This window comes from Ovis canadensis, chromosome 5 (assembly GCF_042477335.2).
Source record: "Ovis canadensis isolate MfBH-ARS-UI-01 breed Bighorn chromosome 5, ARS-UI_OviCan_v2, whole genome shotgun sequence".
NCBI lineage: Eukaryota > Metazoa > Chordata > Mammalia > Artiodactyla > Bovidae > Ovis > Ovis canadensis.
The window spans coordinates 52,641,476-52,659,114 of NC_091249.1; the positions used below are offsets into that span (position 1 = coordinate 52,641,476).

The following is a 17,639-nucleotide window of genomic DNA, read 5'->3' on the forward strand; positions in this document are numbered from 1 at the left end:
AACATAATGACTGTAGTTAACATTGCTATATAGTATAGTTGAAAGTTGTTCGGTACATCCTAAAAGTTCTCATTACAAGGAAATTTTTTTTCTTTTCCTTTGTCTATATGAGATAATGGATGTTAACCAAATATATTATGACAATTGTTTTGTAATACATATAAGTTAAGTCATTATGCTATACACTCTAAATTTGTACAGTGTTGTATGTGAATACCTCAGTAAAATCAAAAGAAAAAAAGAATTGTCCCTCTATTAGTCCCAGTCTTCAAGTTAAAATATTAATATAACTAAGAAAAAGCCCTGGATTTGGCTATAATAAAGGAAGTGTCATAGCTCAGACCTTTCACATTAACCCCACAAAGAGCTAGAAAGGGACATAAAAATCTGCAAAAATTCATAGGAGTGTTTGACATGGGTAAAGACTTCATGCCGAAATGCATCTCCTAGCTCTCTACTATGCTTCTGACTCAGATCATGGTTCACGAGGCACATCTGAGCATTGAGATGCAAGAATAAGGTTAAGGAGAAAGGATTATCCATCCTCTTGTGCATGTAAAAGAATGGAGACTGGACAAAGATGCACGTGATCAGTGCTGAACATTCCCTATGGCCTCTTCCTGCTGTTCAGTCTGCTGGTGTCACATCAAGTCTCTGAAGGATCACCCTCACCCCAGCACATGTACGCATCACACAGGCTCATCTCTACACCCACAACACACACACACACACACACACACACGTACACACACACATGCGCACATGCACACACACACACAAACGCGCGCACGCACACATGCACACGCACACGCACACACGCACGCACACACACACGCTCACTACTACCTCCCTGAGGATAGCAGTATTCTCTTTTGATGTTGGTTCTGAGATGGGTGTATCTGATCCTTCCTTTCTGCAGTTAAAGCACCTTCCCAACATGAAGTATCTCCTTAGTAAGCACTCAACTCATTGAGGAATTTCCTATTAATATCAATTAAAGGTAATACCAGTAAAACCAATGAAATTTAAAAAGATATAACAGGTTATAAAGTCCAAAAATGTTTTTTAAATCTGTAGTAACAGTTTTTCCTGGTATTTACTGAAATATATCTAAGTTCTTATAGTTTCTCCTTTATTTTTTAAATCACCCTTTAATTTTTCACTTGAGAGCCAATCCTATACAGTCTTTTCTCTCTCAAGTCTCCCTTTCTTTTCAACAGATAAGCCCTCATTTTAAGTATTTCAGGTAACATTATTTCCAACCCAAAACTCCACTTTGAAGGTTCAGCAGGCTAAGGACAAATGGCAAAATTTCTAACTGCATCCCTTTGGGCTCTAAAAGGAAGCTTCCCTGGTGACTCAGTGGTAAAGAATTCCCTGACAAGCAAGAGACCTGTGTTCGATCCCTGGATTGGAAAGATCCCCAGGAGAAGGAAACGGCTACCCACTCAAGTATTCTTGCCTGAGAAATCCCAAGGATAGAGGAACCTGGCAGGCTGAAGTCCATGAGGTCACAAAGAATCAGATAAGGGAGACAGTGCCAAGGTGGTACTATTCTGTTTCTCTAATGGAATTCCCCTCTGACTTCCTCTCTTGAATAGGTTAGGGTAACTTTGAATCACTCAGTGACTCTGGTGTGGCTACTGGGATGCATGCCCTCTGATGATCAATTAGCCACTGCCATGGATAAGAAGATCTAAGGAGACCCAAGGGTGTAGGTTCCTATGGAGATAGCATTTGCCTCCAGTATGAACTGACTTGCAAACACAATGGCTGTATGTACCCAGCTGTTCCAGTGGCCTCTTAAACATGTATACCTGTGGCCAATTCATGTCAATGTTTAGCAAGAAATATCACAATATTGTAAAGTAATTATTCTCCAATTAAAATTAATTAATTAATCTTCACAAATTTCTTTAATGATATGCTCCCCTCAATACAATTGAGAGGCTATTTTTCTGCATATCAACTGAAAGAATAACACATTAACCAAAAATAAGTTTATTAAATTCTGCATTGATGATTCAAATAATCTTTTTTTCTCTATTAGGTTAATTCATATGTCTGAAGAGTTTGAACCTTGATTTACTAGGAACTCACATGCCTAACACTTAAGAGGAAAACTATTCATTCCAGGAAGATTGTTGGTTAGTTTCTTGAGCTACTTAAGTAGTGGATAAGTTGATAGGATTTAATTAATTGATTTAAAAAATTTAAAAGATGTGACAGTACACTTTCTATTTCTTTTTAAAGCAGAATTGGTAAGATGTAGTAACAAAGGTTGGATTTAGGATGACATAAATCTGGACCTCAGGCTCACTGAACCTGGAAAAGTTACTTAAAACTTTGAAACTTCAGTTTAATCATCAATAGGGAAAATGACAAAACTTTCATAAGGCTATTGTAAAGATAAATGACAATTTATGCAAAATGTTTTTAGAATAGCAAACAAATATTAGTTGCTGTTACTGGAATAAAACAAGATTAACCCAATGTGAAAATCACTGAGACTTATTGTAAAAGATTATCAACAATGATATCTGCCTTTGACATGAAAGCATCATTTCAGTATGTAGATTGGAAAGACAGTACTGGAATTTCAAGTGTCCACTGCTTTCCCCCCTTGCCCTAGAGTCTCCTGACCTGCCCACCACTGCCTACCACAGGAATCTCTCTCTCTTTCTTTTTTCTTTATTCTTTCACTTCTGCTCTTTCTTCTTTTCCTATATCACTTTCTCATTATTTTTATACTCATTTCATCTCTATTCTTCTCTTCCATGGAAAAGACCTTGCCCATAACCCAAATCAGCATGATAACGCTGTTAATACAGCTGATGAGATGTTGGTGCTTCCCATTACTCAGTGATGTCCTAATAATTTTGTCTTTTCTTCAAATAGGTAAATGATATTCATGTCTGAGACTATATATGCTCCATGAAGAACCTCTGTTCATGATCTCTACTTGTGCCAAGTTTCATAGACTGGTAACCACCAAAGGAGATCTTAGAAATGGTCCTGCAATATGCAAGTGAAGTGAAAGTGAAGGTCTCTCAGTTGTGTCCAGCTCTTTGTGACCCCATGGACTATACAGTCCATGGAATTGTCCAGGCCAGAATACTGGAGTGGGTAGCCTTTCCCTTCTCCAGGGGATCTTCCAAACCCAGGGATCAAACCCAGGTCTCCCACATTGCAGGTGGATTCTTTACCAGCTTAGCCAAGAGTGAGGCCCAAGAGATATGAAGGCGATGGTTAATTAGAAGAAGAGGAGTGAATTCATGTCTTCTCCCTGTGAGGACAGTGCCATCTATATTGTACCATGGACTTTGGAAAACTTGCAGTCATTCCAATCAAGTCTTCTCTCACAGATTTGCTGAGAACCCCGCCCACTCTCCATAAGTAGACACAGTATACCTTTTTTCCAACTTCATTCCTTTGGAAAGTTCTGATACGAATCAACACTTACTCTCTTTTGCATAATAATAGACACTGAACTAGAAAGAGTCATAAGAAATATCCACTTCCAACTTCCAAACAAGGAACACAGTAAAGCTCTGGCCTATAAAGGACTATTTTCTAATGACTAACTCCTCTCCTGACTCATTGGAAAAGACCTTGATGCTGGCAAAGATTGAGGGCAGGAGGAGAAGGGGACGACAGAGGATGAGATGGTTGGATGGCATCACCGACTCAATGGACATGGGTTTGGGTGGACTCTGGGAGTTGGTGATGGACAGGGAGGCCTGGCATGCTGTGGTTCATGGGGTTGCAAAGAGTCAGACACGACTGAGCGACTGAACTGAACTGAACTCCCCTCCAGGGATCAGATAGTCTCCAAGGTGTGAGAGCTATGACAGATGACTATATTATTCCTGCTTTTCTCTCCTACACTAAGTATCTGCCTCTCCCTAGTACCTTCCTCACAGCCCCCGTCACATCCTTGTTCCTTAGGGTATAAATTAGAGGATTGAGCATAGGGGTAACTATGGTATAAAAAAGGGCTACAAACTTTCCCTCACTCTCAGAATAACTGTGCATGGGTTGCAGGTACGTATAGATGGCTGAGCCATAAAAAAGGGAAACCACCAAGAGATGGGACCCACAAGTCCCAAAAGCCTTTCTTCTCCCAGCCACTGACCTGACTTTCAGCACTGTCTGAACAATGTATACATAGGAGCCTAGAATTAGTACTGCAGGAACAACCAAGATTATGGCTCGAGCCACAAACATCTTGGTCTCTGTCCCTTCTGTGTCCTCACAAGCCAGCTTCAGGAGAACAGTCATCTCACAGAAGAAGTGATTCAGGAGGTGGAGACCACAGAGAGGCATAGCCATCATGAGGCCTGTCTGAACCAGAGAGTTCATGCAGCCTCCTACCCAGGAGGCAATAGCCAGCGTCTGGCAGAGGTGGGGATGCATAATGGCTGTGTAGCGGAGTGGATGACAGACAGCAGCATAGCGGTCAAAGGCCATCACCACCAGGAGCACACATTCAGTGGAGCCTAGGGCAAGGGAGCTGAAGAGCTGGACCACACACCCTTCATAGCTGATGGTCCGGTCGAGTCCATGAAGGTTGATCAGAAGCTGGGGCACAGTGCTGGTGGTATAGCAGAGGTCCAAGAAGGAAAGATGTCTAAGAAAGAAGTACATGGGCGTGTGCAACTGATGTTCCAGGAGGGAAAGAGTGATGATGGTGGTGTTGCCAAAGATAGTTAAGGAATAGAAAACTGAAATAAAGACAAAAAGGATGGGCTCCAGTTGAGACCAATCTGAGAAGCCCATTAAAATGAAGCCTTCTCTAGAACTTGTGTTGAAACTTCCCATGGCTTTTTGCCTGTTCAAATAGCAGAAAACAATGTAATGACTCTTATGAAGAAGGATTTTAAAATTATTTCACAATTTTCCCTAGATAATCCTAACTCATGCATTGTCTTATCTGTTTTGCTATTCAGCTCCATTCTGTCCAGTCTTCTCCTACTTTGAGAGTGAAGATTACTAGATGAAGAATGATGTGACTTTCATTTGAACTCCAGTCCTGTTATGTGCTTGCTCTATGATTTCAGCCAGGCCACTAAATCCTTGGGACCTGATGTTTCCTTGTGTGAAAGCAGAGACCATCTGTCAAAAAGAATCAAGAAAAGTTAGGTCCATCCTTTTGGGAAAAAAAAAAATTAGCAACAAGTATGCTTCTTGTGATGAGTTATGATGCCTAGAATAATTTCCCCCTTCTCTAACTGATAAATATATCCATCAAATCCCCATAACATAAATATAAATAAAAATTTAATTGGTCAAAAAATGACAATGCATGTAAGGTACAGACTTCTCCCATCTTCCTATTTACTGTTGATCATATTTCCTTTTGGAAACTTCTCCACTGGCTTCCATAAATACACATTCTTCTCCTTGTCAACTCAGTGTATTCTCCTCTGATGGTGCCTCTTCTTTCAATAAGGTCTTAAATATTATCATTCCCTGGAAACTTTACCTGGCTCTCTCCTCACCCTACACACTCTTTCTGGTGATCCCACTCATGGCTTCAGTTACCAATAATGACTTCTAAGTATTGGTTTGCAGCCAAGACTGCTCTTCAGAACTTCAAAATCAAGTATCTCTTCTTTTTGGACACTGCTAAGATAATCCATAGGCATCTCAAGTTTAGCATGTTCAAGTCTCATATCTTCCCTCCATATATGCTTCTGTTGCATTCCCTTACTCGGTAAGTGATAGCCTCTTCCCCCTTAAAAAATGTTGTGGTTATCTCAGATCTCTCCTCACCCCATCCTAAAACTGATTGCTCAATATGTCCTATTGAATCTATAGCCTAAATATCTTTTACTTCTTTCTCCTTGTCATCTTGTTTTTTCAATGACTTGATTGATGGCTCAATATTTCTATAATGTTCCAAAATATCTTGTTTAGAGACTATTTATGAATCAACTCTGAACACTATTGTCAGAATGACTTTCTTAAATTGCAAATAAGATCATGTCTCTTCACTGCTCAGAATTCTTGACTCATGCTGCTCTTTAGTATCAGGGGCCTATCCAAATGCCTTAAAATACTCTACATAATTCTTTCTGATCAACTATGTTTTTCAAATGGTCACCATAGTGTAGTGCAATAGACTTGAAAGGCCATAGTCAGGTTCCTACAGATTAGCTCTATCACCAACCCACTCTGCCTGTGCTACCTGTTCTGGAAATTTTACTTCTGTGAGTCTCAACCTACTTAGCTTTGAAATAGGGAAAATAACTTTATTTCATAGGATTTTGATTGGTATTAAATGGTATGATACATTCTGTGAGCTGCAAAGAATATTGCATACACATTTTTAACACTTGTTGTTCTCAACCACTAATTTTTAAGTTTTATGAAACTAGCTTTGCTTTTGTTCACCATTTTGCCTCCATCTCTCAGTGAAGTTCCTGGTGAATAAAAGGTGTTTAATAGCTGTTGTTGAATGAATCAACGAGTGTATTTCCAAAGTATGCATCATGCTTGGTGAACATAAATGTTCCAGAAATATATATTTCCTGTGCAACACAAAAGAATTAACTCGTCTGCAATGTGGCGAAGGTTTAACAATTCCTGCTTTGTCATCATGTAGTGCAAAGGTTTTTAACCACTTCTACAGTGTATTTTGTCAAGGATTTCTATGATGGCAGAGAGATAAATATATTTTCAATGGCAATGATGACCCTGTATGCAAGACAGGAAAAAAGACACAGATGTGTATAACGGACTTTTGGACTCAGAGGGAGAGGGAGAGGGTGGGATGATTTGGGAGAATGGCATTCTAACATGTATACTATCATGTAAGAATTGAATCACCAGTCTATGTCTGAGGCAGGGTGCAGCATGCCTGGGGCTGGTGCATGGGGATGACCCAGAGAGATGTTGTGGGGAGGGAGGTGGGAGGGGGGTTCATGTTTGGGAACGCATGTACGAATTAAAGATTTTAAAATTTAAAAAATAAAAAACACACACACAAGTAATATGATGTATGATAAAACCATAATTCAAAGGGATCTCACAATGATGAAACAAGGGGCTCTAAACCAATAGATAAGATAATAAGGTAATATTGAACTTAGCTTCAAAACCTTACACAAATGTTGAATGGGGGAGATTAAACGTGACAGCTGTTCACTAAAAAGGTAGAAAACAAAGATGATGTAGGAATATCCTGACCGAAAACAACGCAAGCTAACAGAGCCCACTTGATTGCTGAATTTTACCAAATGTGAGCTCAGACTAGATAAAAATCCAGTCTAGACTGGCTTTTGTAGCTTGGAAGGAAACCTAAAAGTCATTTCCGCAAATGTCCTTGCACCATCTGATGCATGATTGCCATGGAATCTCAGACCCAGAACTTTTTAAATGAAGGTCCTGCCTCATTTCCTCACTTATGGTCTTTTGCTTTTTTATTTTCTCCTATCAGTTCCTTACTCCCATCTCTGTGCGTCTCGGATTTCTTAATATGTCATGTCAACTATTTGCTTACTAATATTCTTAATTTATTATCTCTTTGACCCATGCACCCAATTTTGGAAGAATGCAATTCTCTATAGACTAAACTCAGACTAATAAATTCTGCTAAAAAGAATAATTCAAATGCCCATCTCAATGCTACTAAAAATTTGTAGCCTTTCTAATGCACCATTAACATCCCCCTCTCTACTATCTCTTCCCCAACAGAAATGACATCCGATCAAGCTTCTCTAATTTAAAAAGCCTCTTTTCACCCTGTGTCCCCTTCTAGTTACTGCCATCTTTTCTCCTCCTTCATAGATTAGTTTATTAAAAGAGTTGTCTATGTACAATGTTTCAGCTACCTCCTTCCCATTTTTCCTTCAACCCACTGCAATAGGGGTTTTATCCTCACAAGTCTTTATGAGAAAATTCAGGGACATTGTCAGTTCTTACCTTTGTCTCAGCATTTTATGTGTTGACTACTGTCTCCTTCTATATGAAAATTCTACCCTTGCTTTCCTGGATGTCTTTCTATCTTCTCTGCCCATTCTTTAATCTCTTAGGTATAATCCTATTTTTCTATGCATTTCTTGCATGTTGGTATTCCTCCTCAAGGTCCCACCCAAGATCTTCTTTTTTTTACCACTTTGCAGAGGGTTTCTGAAAAATGCCATCCGCTCCAGGCTTAAATCAATGGTAATAACACCCAAGTATATCTCTCCATCCCCTGATCTCTGTTCTGAACTTCAAATTGCTCTAGTCCATCTTCTTGCTGTGAATCTTCCCTTGGATGTCCCCTAAGCACTTAAAACTCAGCAATGTCTAATACTGAATTCATCATAAGAATAAAACTGGTTCTTATCTTGTGTGTCCCATCTCAGGAATGGGCACTACCAAGCTACAGAGCTTGCCAAACTAGAAAAGTAGTCATCAGTCTCTACACCCTCATGTTGGATTCAGATCACAGCTTAGATTTCACTTCTTCTAAGACAGCAGTTCTCAACCAGGCCAGTTTTACCCCTCAGGGGACATTTTTAGTTGATAAAATTGGCATCTAGTGGATTGAGACCAAAGATGCTGCTGAATGTCCTACGATGCACACACACACACACACACACACACACACACACACGGCCCTGTAAAGTGTTGTACCTTCTCATATACAATTTATCACATTCAGCTTCAGTTTCTGATTTAATCATTGCTCTATCCCACCACATTAGAGCTTACAGAGGTCAGAGCTCTATCTATCTCGTTCACAATTACAGTTTTAATACCTCAAGCAGTGATAAGCACATAAGTCTGCAATAATTAAATCCCTGATGCCTGCAGGCATTCACTTGTACCGTATTTGATAGGTATTTTAAAAGACCTGAAGTTGGATGGGAAACACATGTACACCCATGGTGGATTCAAGTCAATGTATGGCAAAACCAATACAATATTGTAAAGTAAAGTAAAATAAATAAATAAATAGAAAAAAAAAAAAAAACCCTGAAGTCTTACTGCATTTCAGCCTCACTTAAAAAGTGAGATGCAATAGTTCTGTTCTCTTGGGATGTGTACATTTTATCTGAAATCTGATGAGATGAGAGAAAGAATCAATGTTTACATAGCCTCCAAATCAAAGTTTTTATATCCTTACTTCATCCTGTTAACCTGCCTCTGACCAGCCGTAGCCTTGGCACCTGCCTGACCTCTTGTGAGCTGCCTTCCTAAGGGGATATTTCCTGCTTCCTAACCCTTAGAGCCCTGCTGAGAATAAGCTGATTTCCCAGAACTACAGCGTATGTGTCTTCTCAAGTACCACATTAAATCTTTCACTAGGCTCATGCCAGTGAACCCTTTTATTCAGCACAGTTCATCATACATTGGTCACGTATTTACCACTCAGGATCCAGTTAAACATTCCCAGCCCTCACAGAGCTTCACTTCTCCACTCTCTCTGGTCTCAGTGGCTGGGATCTGTTTCATGCTCATATCTGGTTGGTACTTATGAAAAGAAAAACTATAGTTACTCACGAACTCCTGGGAGTCTTTTCCATCTTTCAATAACAGTAACAAGTTATTCCTCACGCTGACCTAAGGTTGGGCCCCTGGTAGATCCCACGCATTACTCCTAGTCCTACATCTCAAAACCCAGCTGGGCTTGACCATAATGCAAGCTCTGTTCTGTTCAAACTGACTCACGGATTGGGCATCACAGAGCCTTCATGTGAAAAGTCCCAGTGTGTACAGCTGAGGATAGGGAAAGTCTCATTAGGGGAGCACACAGAGCAAACACAAACCTTCCTCCAACAGACAATCCTCCAAACGTTGAAGAAATAATCATGATATGCACACTTTTCTGGATTCCATGTTCCTCAAGTGAAGGTGATAGCTTCCAAATATCCATTTCCTTTCATATTTCCCAAATCTATCATTCCAATAAAAGAAGAAAATGATATTAGGCTGATTTAACTAGTTCCTAAAAACATGTGTTTTCATCCCATCCATATCTAGGTTTTAACAAATGACCCTTGTGCATCTTTGCATTTAAATAAAAGTACAGTGTTGGAGAAGACTCTTGGGAGTCCCTTGGACTGCAAGGAGATCCAACCAGTCCATTCTGAAGGAGATCAACCCTGGGATTTCTTTGGAAGGAATGATGCTAAAGCTGAAACTCCAGTACTTTGGCCACCTCATGAGAAGAGTTGACTCATTGGAAAAGACTCTGATGCTGGGAGGGATTGGGGGTAGGAGGAGAAGGGGACGACAGAAGATGAGATGGCTGGATGGCATCACGGACTCGATGGACATGAATCTGAGTGAACTCCAGGGGTTGGTGATGGACAGGGAGGCCTGGCGTGCTGCAATTCATGGGGTCACAAAGAGTCAGACACAACTGAGCAACTGAACTGAACTGAACAGTACCCAATACTCTGCCCTAGCCAGATAGAATTTTGAGTATTTTACAAGCTCATGGCAATCGACTGGGATTAAAACCTTGACAAAATACATAGAACCTAAGGGCAGTAAAATCAATAAGGCACCAAAAATATCCTGCATTAGAAACAGAGATTTTAATTGTGTTTTTCAGATTAGAAATGAGTTCACTTAAAGACAAACATGATAGCATGTATACATGTTCAAAGATCTATCATATGGAAAAGGTATTGAATTTGCTTTGTACTCCTCCAAAGGCAGAAGTATAACCAACTGGTGAAACTTACACTGTGGCTGTGACTGTGTCTGAGACTGTGGCTCAATAGAAAGAAAAGCTTGGGGGGATAAAATGAAGCAGTCTAAAAATACCCTGCCTGGAAACGTAGTGACTTTCTTGTCAATTGAAAGCTTCCTCATTCAGAGGCTGAAAGCTGACATTTCAGCATGTTGTAAAAATGTTCCTGCACTAACTGGAAGATTGGGCTAGATGATCTGACCCAGATGATCTAACCCAGTTCTGATTTATATTTTTCTAATCTTAAATTATGTTAAAATTTTTTTTACTCTTACTCTTAATTTCCTGGGCACACACAAAGCATTTTGATATCTGCATATGAGACTGTTGATTTTCTGCAGTACATATATCAAATTTTGTGTTTATCTTTGTATTTGTGTCTGTGTGTACATGCATCTGTGTGTGTGCATTATCTCTATAAATAACAGACTTCTTGAGAACAGAAATTATATTTATAGTTTTTATTCAACAGCATGCAGTAATACATCCTTAATGCCAATACACTAATTTAACAATGTTATCTGACTACAGTGGAGCCAGATTCAAACCAGAAAATTTTAATCTTCTATTCTAGGCAAAAAAAAAAGAGAGAGAGAGAGAGAGAGAGATCCCACAAACTCCGTCCTAACCTTCACTGTTAGAATATCCATCCTTAAATATGAACCTAATCTAATTTTATTTCCTCCTATTATACCTGCATAATAGCTCTCTTGTTCATTTTTGGAAGATTAAATTATCAAACCTTACTAGATATTAAAACATCCTTCTATGCATTCTCCTTCCCATAGTCTCACTTGGCCATTCTCTTATCCTGACCCCACTACTCTCACACACAAATCCCATCTCATCCCACAAGTCTGTGCAGTGATCTTCAAGACTCTTTTATTAAATACTCAATAATAACCCAACAATATTTTCTATTATAAGGTCAGAAAACTACAGTGAGGGTCCAGTCTGTTTAATTCACATTCAAAGGTTGAATTAACAAATTGCTTTTTTCAACTCTGTTTCCCTACACAGAACACTGTCTCCAAATAGGAGGGATTCTGTCTTGCTGTCTACTCCTCCAAGAAGACTTCCTTGATTTCTCTTCAACATCTCTGACCATGCTTCTATACTTTGTCTCCTGCCTCTGATGTACACAGTTTACTTTACATATTATAGCCATTGATATTATAGGATTTGAGTGTTAGAAGGGACTTCAAAATTATTTTAAGCCAAACCTTATACTTTATATAAAGAAACTGAAAGCCTTATCATTGTTCAATGATTTCCCTAAGTTTATGCAGTTATAAGTGATGCAGGTGAGACTATTTTACCTGCTGTGTGTAGTGGGTGAGTAGGTAAAGAGGTAAAGATTCCATCAGTGATAAAATAGGTTTAAAAATGAATTCAATACTTCTATATCCTTAAACCCAGGACTCAACACAATGGAACTCAATACTAATTGCCTAATGGAATATTTCCAGAGTTATATGAATTTTAATTGTAAGGCCAAAGGAACTCAGTACTCACCCAGAGATCTAGGGAAGACAACTACTGCATTTACTCCTCTCAGTTCTTTGGATTCTAAGGTGATGTGAGGCACATTTAAGACTGGTGGCGTCTAGAGATGTCTGGAGAAGATGCGTTCCACTTTGATCCTAACTCCGTCTGTGGGATGGAAGGCTTAGGTCAGAGTCCCTTTCCTGGAGAACTGATGATTGCATATGTTTCCTCCCTGAGCAGGGCACATATGCCAGGAGCTGGGAATACCACGCCCCCCACCCCCACCCCACCACCGCCACTGTATCCCACTTGCTTACCCTACCGACTCAGACCAGGAGGGAGCTGGTGTATTATCAGACCATCTCCTGACCACAAGGCTGAGTGCTCCAATTCTGCCCCATGGGCACTGCCAAGTTCTCCTTAGAGCAATGAAGAGAGAACTGTTGCCAGGTGAGACCTTGGAGAACTTTGGGCCCCAATGTGGCAATTATGATCAACTCTCTGGTGCTTCATGATCTGCCTTGAAATCTCAATTCTCTCTATCCCCCTTACGCTGCCCCAACCAAGCTGATCTACATAGTGTCCTCAGATTACACCTTCTCACTTGGCTCATGCTACTTGGATACTTCATACTTCTCCTATTTTGACCCAAATGCTACCTGCCCCTCACCACTCAGACTAAGTTTCATGTCTCACTTGAAGTTTACTGTGTTCAACATATACCCCAGATATTTTCCTCCCCTGGGCTCCTCAAAGAATGCTCATATATTCTCATTTATGCACATCATCCATCCAATTTAATATTAATTTCCTTAACAACAAGTTTATTGTTCTACATTTCTCTCTCATACACAATATTTAAAGTATTAGTATTTAGCTTCTTATATTCAGCTTTAATACACAAAATTTTAAAGTAAAATGTGTTCATTTTGTTAATTCACTCAAAAATTATTAAGCAATTAACCCTGTTCTAGATACTGTGGTAAATAAGAAATTCAACAATGAAAATTATTTGTGTTTATTTAAGGCATCGTAATGTAACATAGAGAAAATTTCTCTGCCATGACTAGCTTTGGGATCTTGAAAAGCTTTTTTATAGAAAGTAGCATGGTCATTGCCAGGTGGGGGTGGGCAGAAATGGATGAATGTTGTTAAAGAGTACAAATTTCTCAGTATAAGATGAATAAGTTGCGGGAACCTAGTGTGCAGCATGTTGACTATAGTTAACAATACTATATTGCACACTTGAAAGTTGCTATGAGAATAGATATTAATAATTCTCACTACCCACATAAAAATGGTAACTACATATGGTGATAGATGTGTTAACTAACCTTATTGTGGTAATCATTCCATAATATATATGTTTATCGAATTATCAGAAATGGCAACCCACTCCAGTATTCTTGCCTGGAGAATCCCATGGACGGAGGATCCTGGTGGGCTACAGTCCATGGGGTCACAAAGAGTTGGACACAACTGAGCGACTTCACTTTTACTTTTCACTTTCACACCTTAAACTTACACAATGTTCTATGCCAACTATATCTCAATAAAACTGAGATATAGTTTTTGAAATATACTAAAAAAACAATTTTTAAAAGATTTCCTGATGCACTGAAGCCTCAGTTTCCCTGTGAGTTGTTGTTCAGTTGCTAAATCGTGTCTGACTCTGAGACCCCACAGACTGTAAAATGACAGGTTCCCCGTCCTTCACTGTCTCCCAGAGTTTGCTCAAATATTGGTCCACTGAGTCAGTGATGCTATCCAACCATCTCATCCTCTGTGCCCCCTTCTCCTTCTGCCTTTACTCTTTCTCAGCATCAGGGTCTCTTCCAGTGAGTCAGCTCTTCGCATCAGGTGGCCAAAGTATTGGAGCTTCAGCTTCAGCATCAGTCCTAATGAATATTCAGGGTTGATCTCTTTTGGATTGACTGGTTTGATCTTCTTGCAGTTCCAGGGATTCCTGGGAGTCTTTTCCAGCACCGCAATTCAAAAGCAACAGTTCTTTGGTGTTCAGCCTTCTTTATGGATGAATTCCCACTACCGTATATGACTACTGAAAAAACCATAGCCTTGACTATACAGACCTTTGTCAGCAAAGTGATGTCTGTGCTTTTTAATATGCTGCTCTCGAGGCTTGTCATAACTTCCCTTCCAAGGAGCAAGGATCTTTTAATTTCATGGCTACAGTCACAGTCTCCATTGATTTTGGAGTCTCAGAAAATAAAAGTTGTTGATGTTGTTAGTATGACCTATCTTGTAGCACTATTTGTGGATTAATGATACATTGTAAACAAAGTGCCAGCCTATGGTAGACATTCATTCAATGGTACGTGCTCAATCACCCAGTTGTGTCCGATTCTCTGTGGCCTCATGGATTATAGCTCATCAGGCTCCTCTGTCCATGAAATTTTCCAGGCAAGAATACTGGAGCTGGTTACCATTTCCTACTCAAGGGCAGCTTCCCAACCCAAGGATCAAACTTGTGTCTTTTGCATCTCCTGCATTAGCAGGCAGATTCTTCACCATCAGAGTCACCTGGGAAACATTACTGTAATACAAACACTTGTTCTGTGTCTTCTCTTTGTCTGAAAAAATAAATGCAGAAAATGACTGTACTTGAGTCTACTGTCTAACACAAGACAGATATCACATAAAATAATTGCAATCTGAGTGATAAGTGCAATAGTCTCTCCCCTCGCTCAGAGAGCTTAACATCATTTAGGGAAACATTAAAATATTTAAACACTATTACTTTACTGAGTATCATTTTACTATTAGTTAATTAGTATTAATGTCAGTAAAAACTATGTTGTTGCTGTTGTTGTTGTTCAGTTGCCCAGCTGTGTCCGACTCTTTGTGACCCCATGGACGGCAGCATGCCAGGCCTCTCTGTCCCTCACCATCTCCTGAAGTTTGCCCAAGTTCATGTCCATTGCACTGGTGATGCCATCCAGCCGTCTCATCCTCTGAAGCTCTCTTCTCCGTCTGCCCTCAATCTTTCCCAGTATCAGGGACTTTTCCAATGAGTCAGCTGTACAAATTATGTACAATTGTACAAATGTACAAAATGTACTATGTACAGTTATGGAAAAGATTACTTTCTGAGTAGATGGGGAAAATCTTCTTAGATAACTATCCATGAAAGAAAAAAAAACCACAGCTAAAACATATACAGATTTACCATTTGCCAAACACTCTTCTAAGCACTCCACGTATTAACCCAATTAGTACTCACAGTAACCTTGCCTGGTAGTTACCAATCTCACTGTTATTCTGCAGAAGAAGATGCTGGGGCACAGAGGGTTCAAGTTGTTCAGATATCCCATGGCTGTGCCAGAATCTAAATCTAGGTATAAATGAGCAAAGCAGGTATCTGGTGATACACATAGTGAAAAAAATGAAAGTGTTTGTCACTTACTCTTTGCCATCCCATGGACTATAACCTGCCAGGCTCCTCAGTCCATGGAATTCTCCAGGAAAGAATACTGGAATGGATAGCCATCTCCTTCTCCAGGGGATCTTTCTGACCCAGGTAACTCTTTGTGACCCCGTGGGCTGCAGCACACCATGCTTCCCTGTCCTTCACCATCTTCCGGAGCTTTCTTAAACTCATGTCCATTGAGTTGGTGATGCCATCCAACCATCTCATCCTCTGTCGACCCCTTCCCCTCTGGCCTTCAATCTTTCCCAGCAGAAAAGATTGGAGCTTCAGTTTCAGCATCATTCCTTCCAATGAATATTCATGATTTTGATTTCCTTTAGAATTGACAGGTTTGAGCTCCTTGAAGTACAAGGGACTCTCAAAAGTCTTATGTAAACATGAAGAAAAATGTGAAAAGATTCATCTCGAACTGATCGTGATTATGCTGCTTAGTAGAAGGATGTTGCACATGGGAATCAAAGTAGAGGAATACTGATGGATTTTTCTTTATTAGACAACAGAATTTTATTTGCTTCAGTTAGCATATATTACTTTTAACATCTTTGTGCTTGCTCAGCCGCTTCATCCGTGTCAGACTCTGCAACGCTATAGACTGTAGCCCGCCAGACTCCTCTGTCCATGGGATTCTTCAGGCAAGAATCTTCCCAACCCAGGGATCAAAGTCACATCTCTTAAGCCTCCTGCATTGCAGGTGGATTCTTTACCGCTGAGACACCAGGGAAGTCCTTTAAAATCTTTATTGAGATATAATATACATACCATACAATTCAACCAATTAAAGTATATAATTCAGTGGCTTTTCACACATTCATACAGTTGTGCATCCATCATTTTAGAACATTTTCATTAGTCCAAAAAGAAAATTCGTGCCCATTTGTTATCACTCCCTGTTGTCACCTTCTGCTCCAGGCAAGCACTAATATATTTCTCTATATACAGATTAACCTTTTCTGAATATTTCATATAGATAGACTCCTAAAACATGTAATCTTTTCTCTGTCTAGCTTCTTTCCCTTAGTATCATGCATTCAAGGTTTATACATGGCATGTATCAGCACTTTATGGTTTTTTTTAGGGCAGAATAACTTTCCACTGACTACATAGATATGCCATACAATCTACTAAAAATATGTAGCAATGAAGATAAATATAAATGAGTGAGCAAAAACAGGTCTCTGGAGATGATTCTCTGCTAAGGGGAAGGGTATACGGAGTTTATTCATTTTAATTGCTACATAGAATTTCATAGTACAAACTGTTTAATCACTAATTTTGAAGAAAGAAGTATTGTGTCAAGTATTTTGCTACATCAAACAGTGAGGCAGAGAGCATATTTGTTCATAACTCTTGTGCCTGCCTGCAGAAATTTCTCTAGATAGTTATCACAGCATAAAATTCCTGAGTCATAGGAGATGATGATCATCAACATCAAAAGGTATTCACAAATTGCATTTTTAAGGAGTTTATCTTATTTCTATCTTTATAAAAACCTTTAAATGTTTCCTCATCAGATGGATATGAAATTTCATTTCATTGTCATTTTAATTTACACTTTACTGATTATTAGCAAAGTTGAGCATCTTCTTGCATGTCATCAGCTATTCAACTTGCTTCAGGATTTATCTGCAAATATATTTTTCATTACTTTTATGTTATGTACATTACAAAAGTCTCCTAATCTCTATGTTGATTTCTCACTTTATTTATGAGGCACATGTGCACACATATGCAAGTACATATGCCTTTAATACAATTTTTTTGGTCTTAATATGCATATTTTATTGAAACATAGTTGACTTTAAATGTTTCAGGTGCACAGCAATGTGACTCAGTTATACATATACATGTATGCTAAGTCGCTTCAGTCGTGTCCGACTCTGTGTGACCCCATAGACGGCAGCCCACCAGGCTCCCCCATCCCTGGGATTCTCCAGGCAAGAACACTGGAGTGGGTTGCCATTTCCTTCTCCAAAGCATGAAAGTGAAAAGTGAAAGTGAAGTCGCTCAGTC

General features: G+C 39.4%; 1 protein-coding gene across 1 annotated transcript in view; it reads right to left on the reverse strand.

The window, feature by feature from the left end:
* Positions 1–1,985: 1,985 nt before the first annotated feature.
* LOC138441214 (olfactory receptor 2Y1-like) overlaps positions 1,986–17,639 on the reverse strand; it is a 63,847-nt gene continuing 48,193 nt past the window's right edge. The window contains exons 2-4 of the mRNA XM_069591866.1: positions 12,209–12,346; positions 9,762–9,889; positions 1,986–5,115 (exon numbers count right to left, since the gene is read on the reverse strand). Of these exons, the coding sequence (XP_069447967.1) occupies positions 3,883–4,821 (939 nt within the window). The 5' untranslated portion in view covers positions 4,822–5,115; positions 9,762–9,889; positions 12,209–12,346 and the 3' untranslated portion in view covers positions 1,986–3,882. The remainder of the gene's footprint in view (positions 5,116–9,761; positions 9,890–12,208; positions 12,347–17,639) is intronic.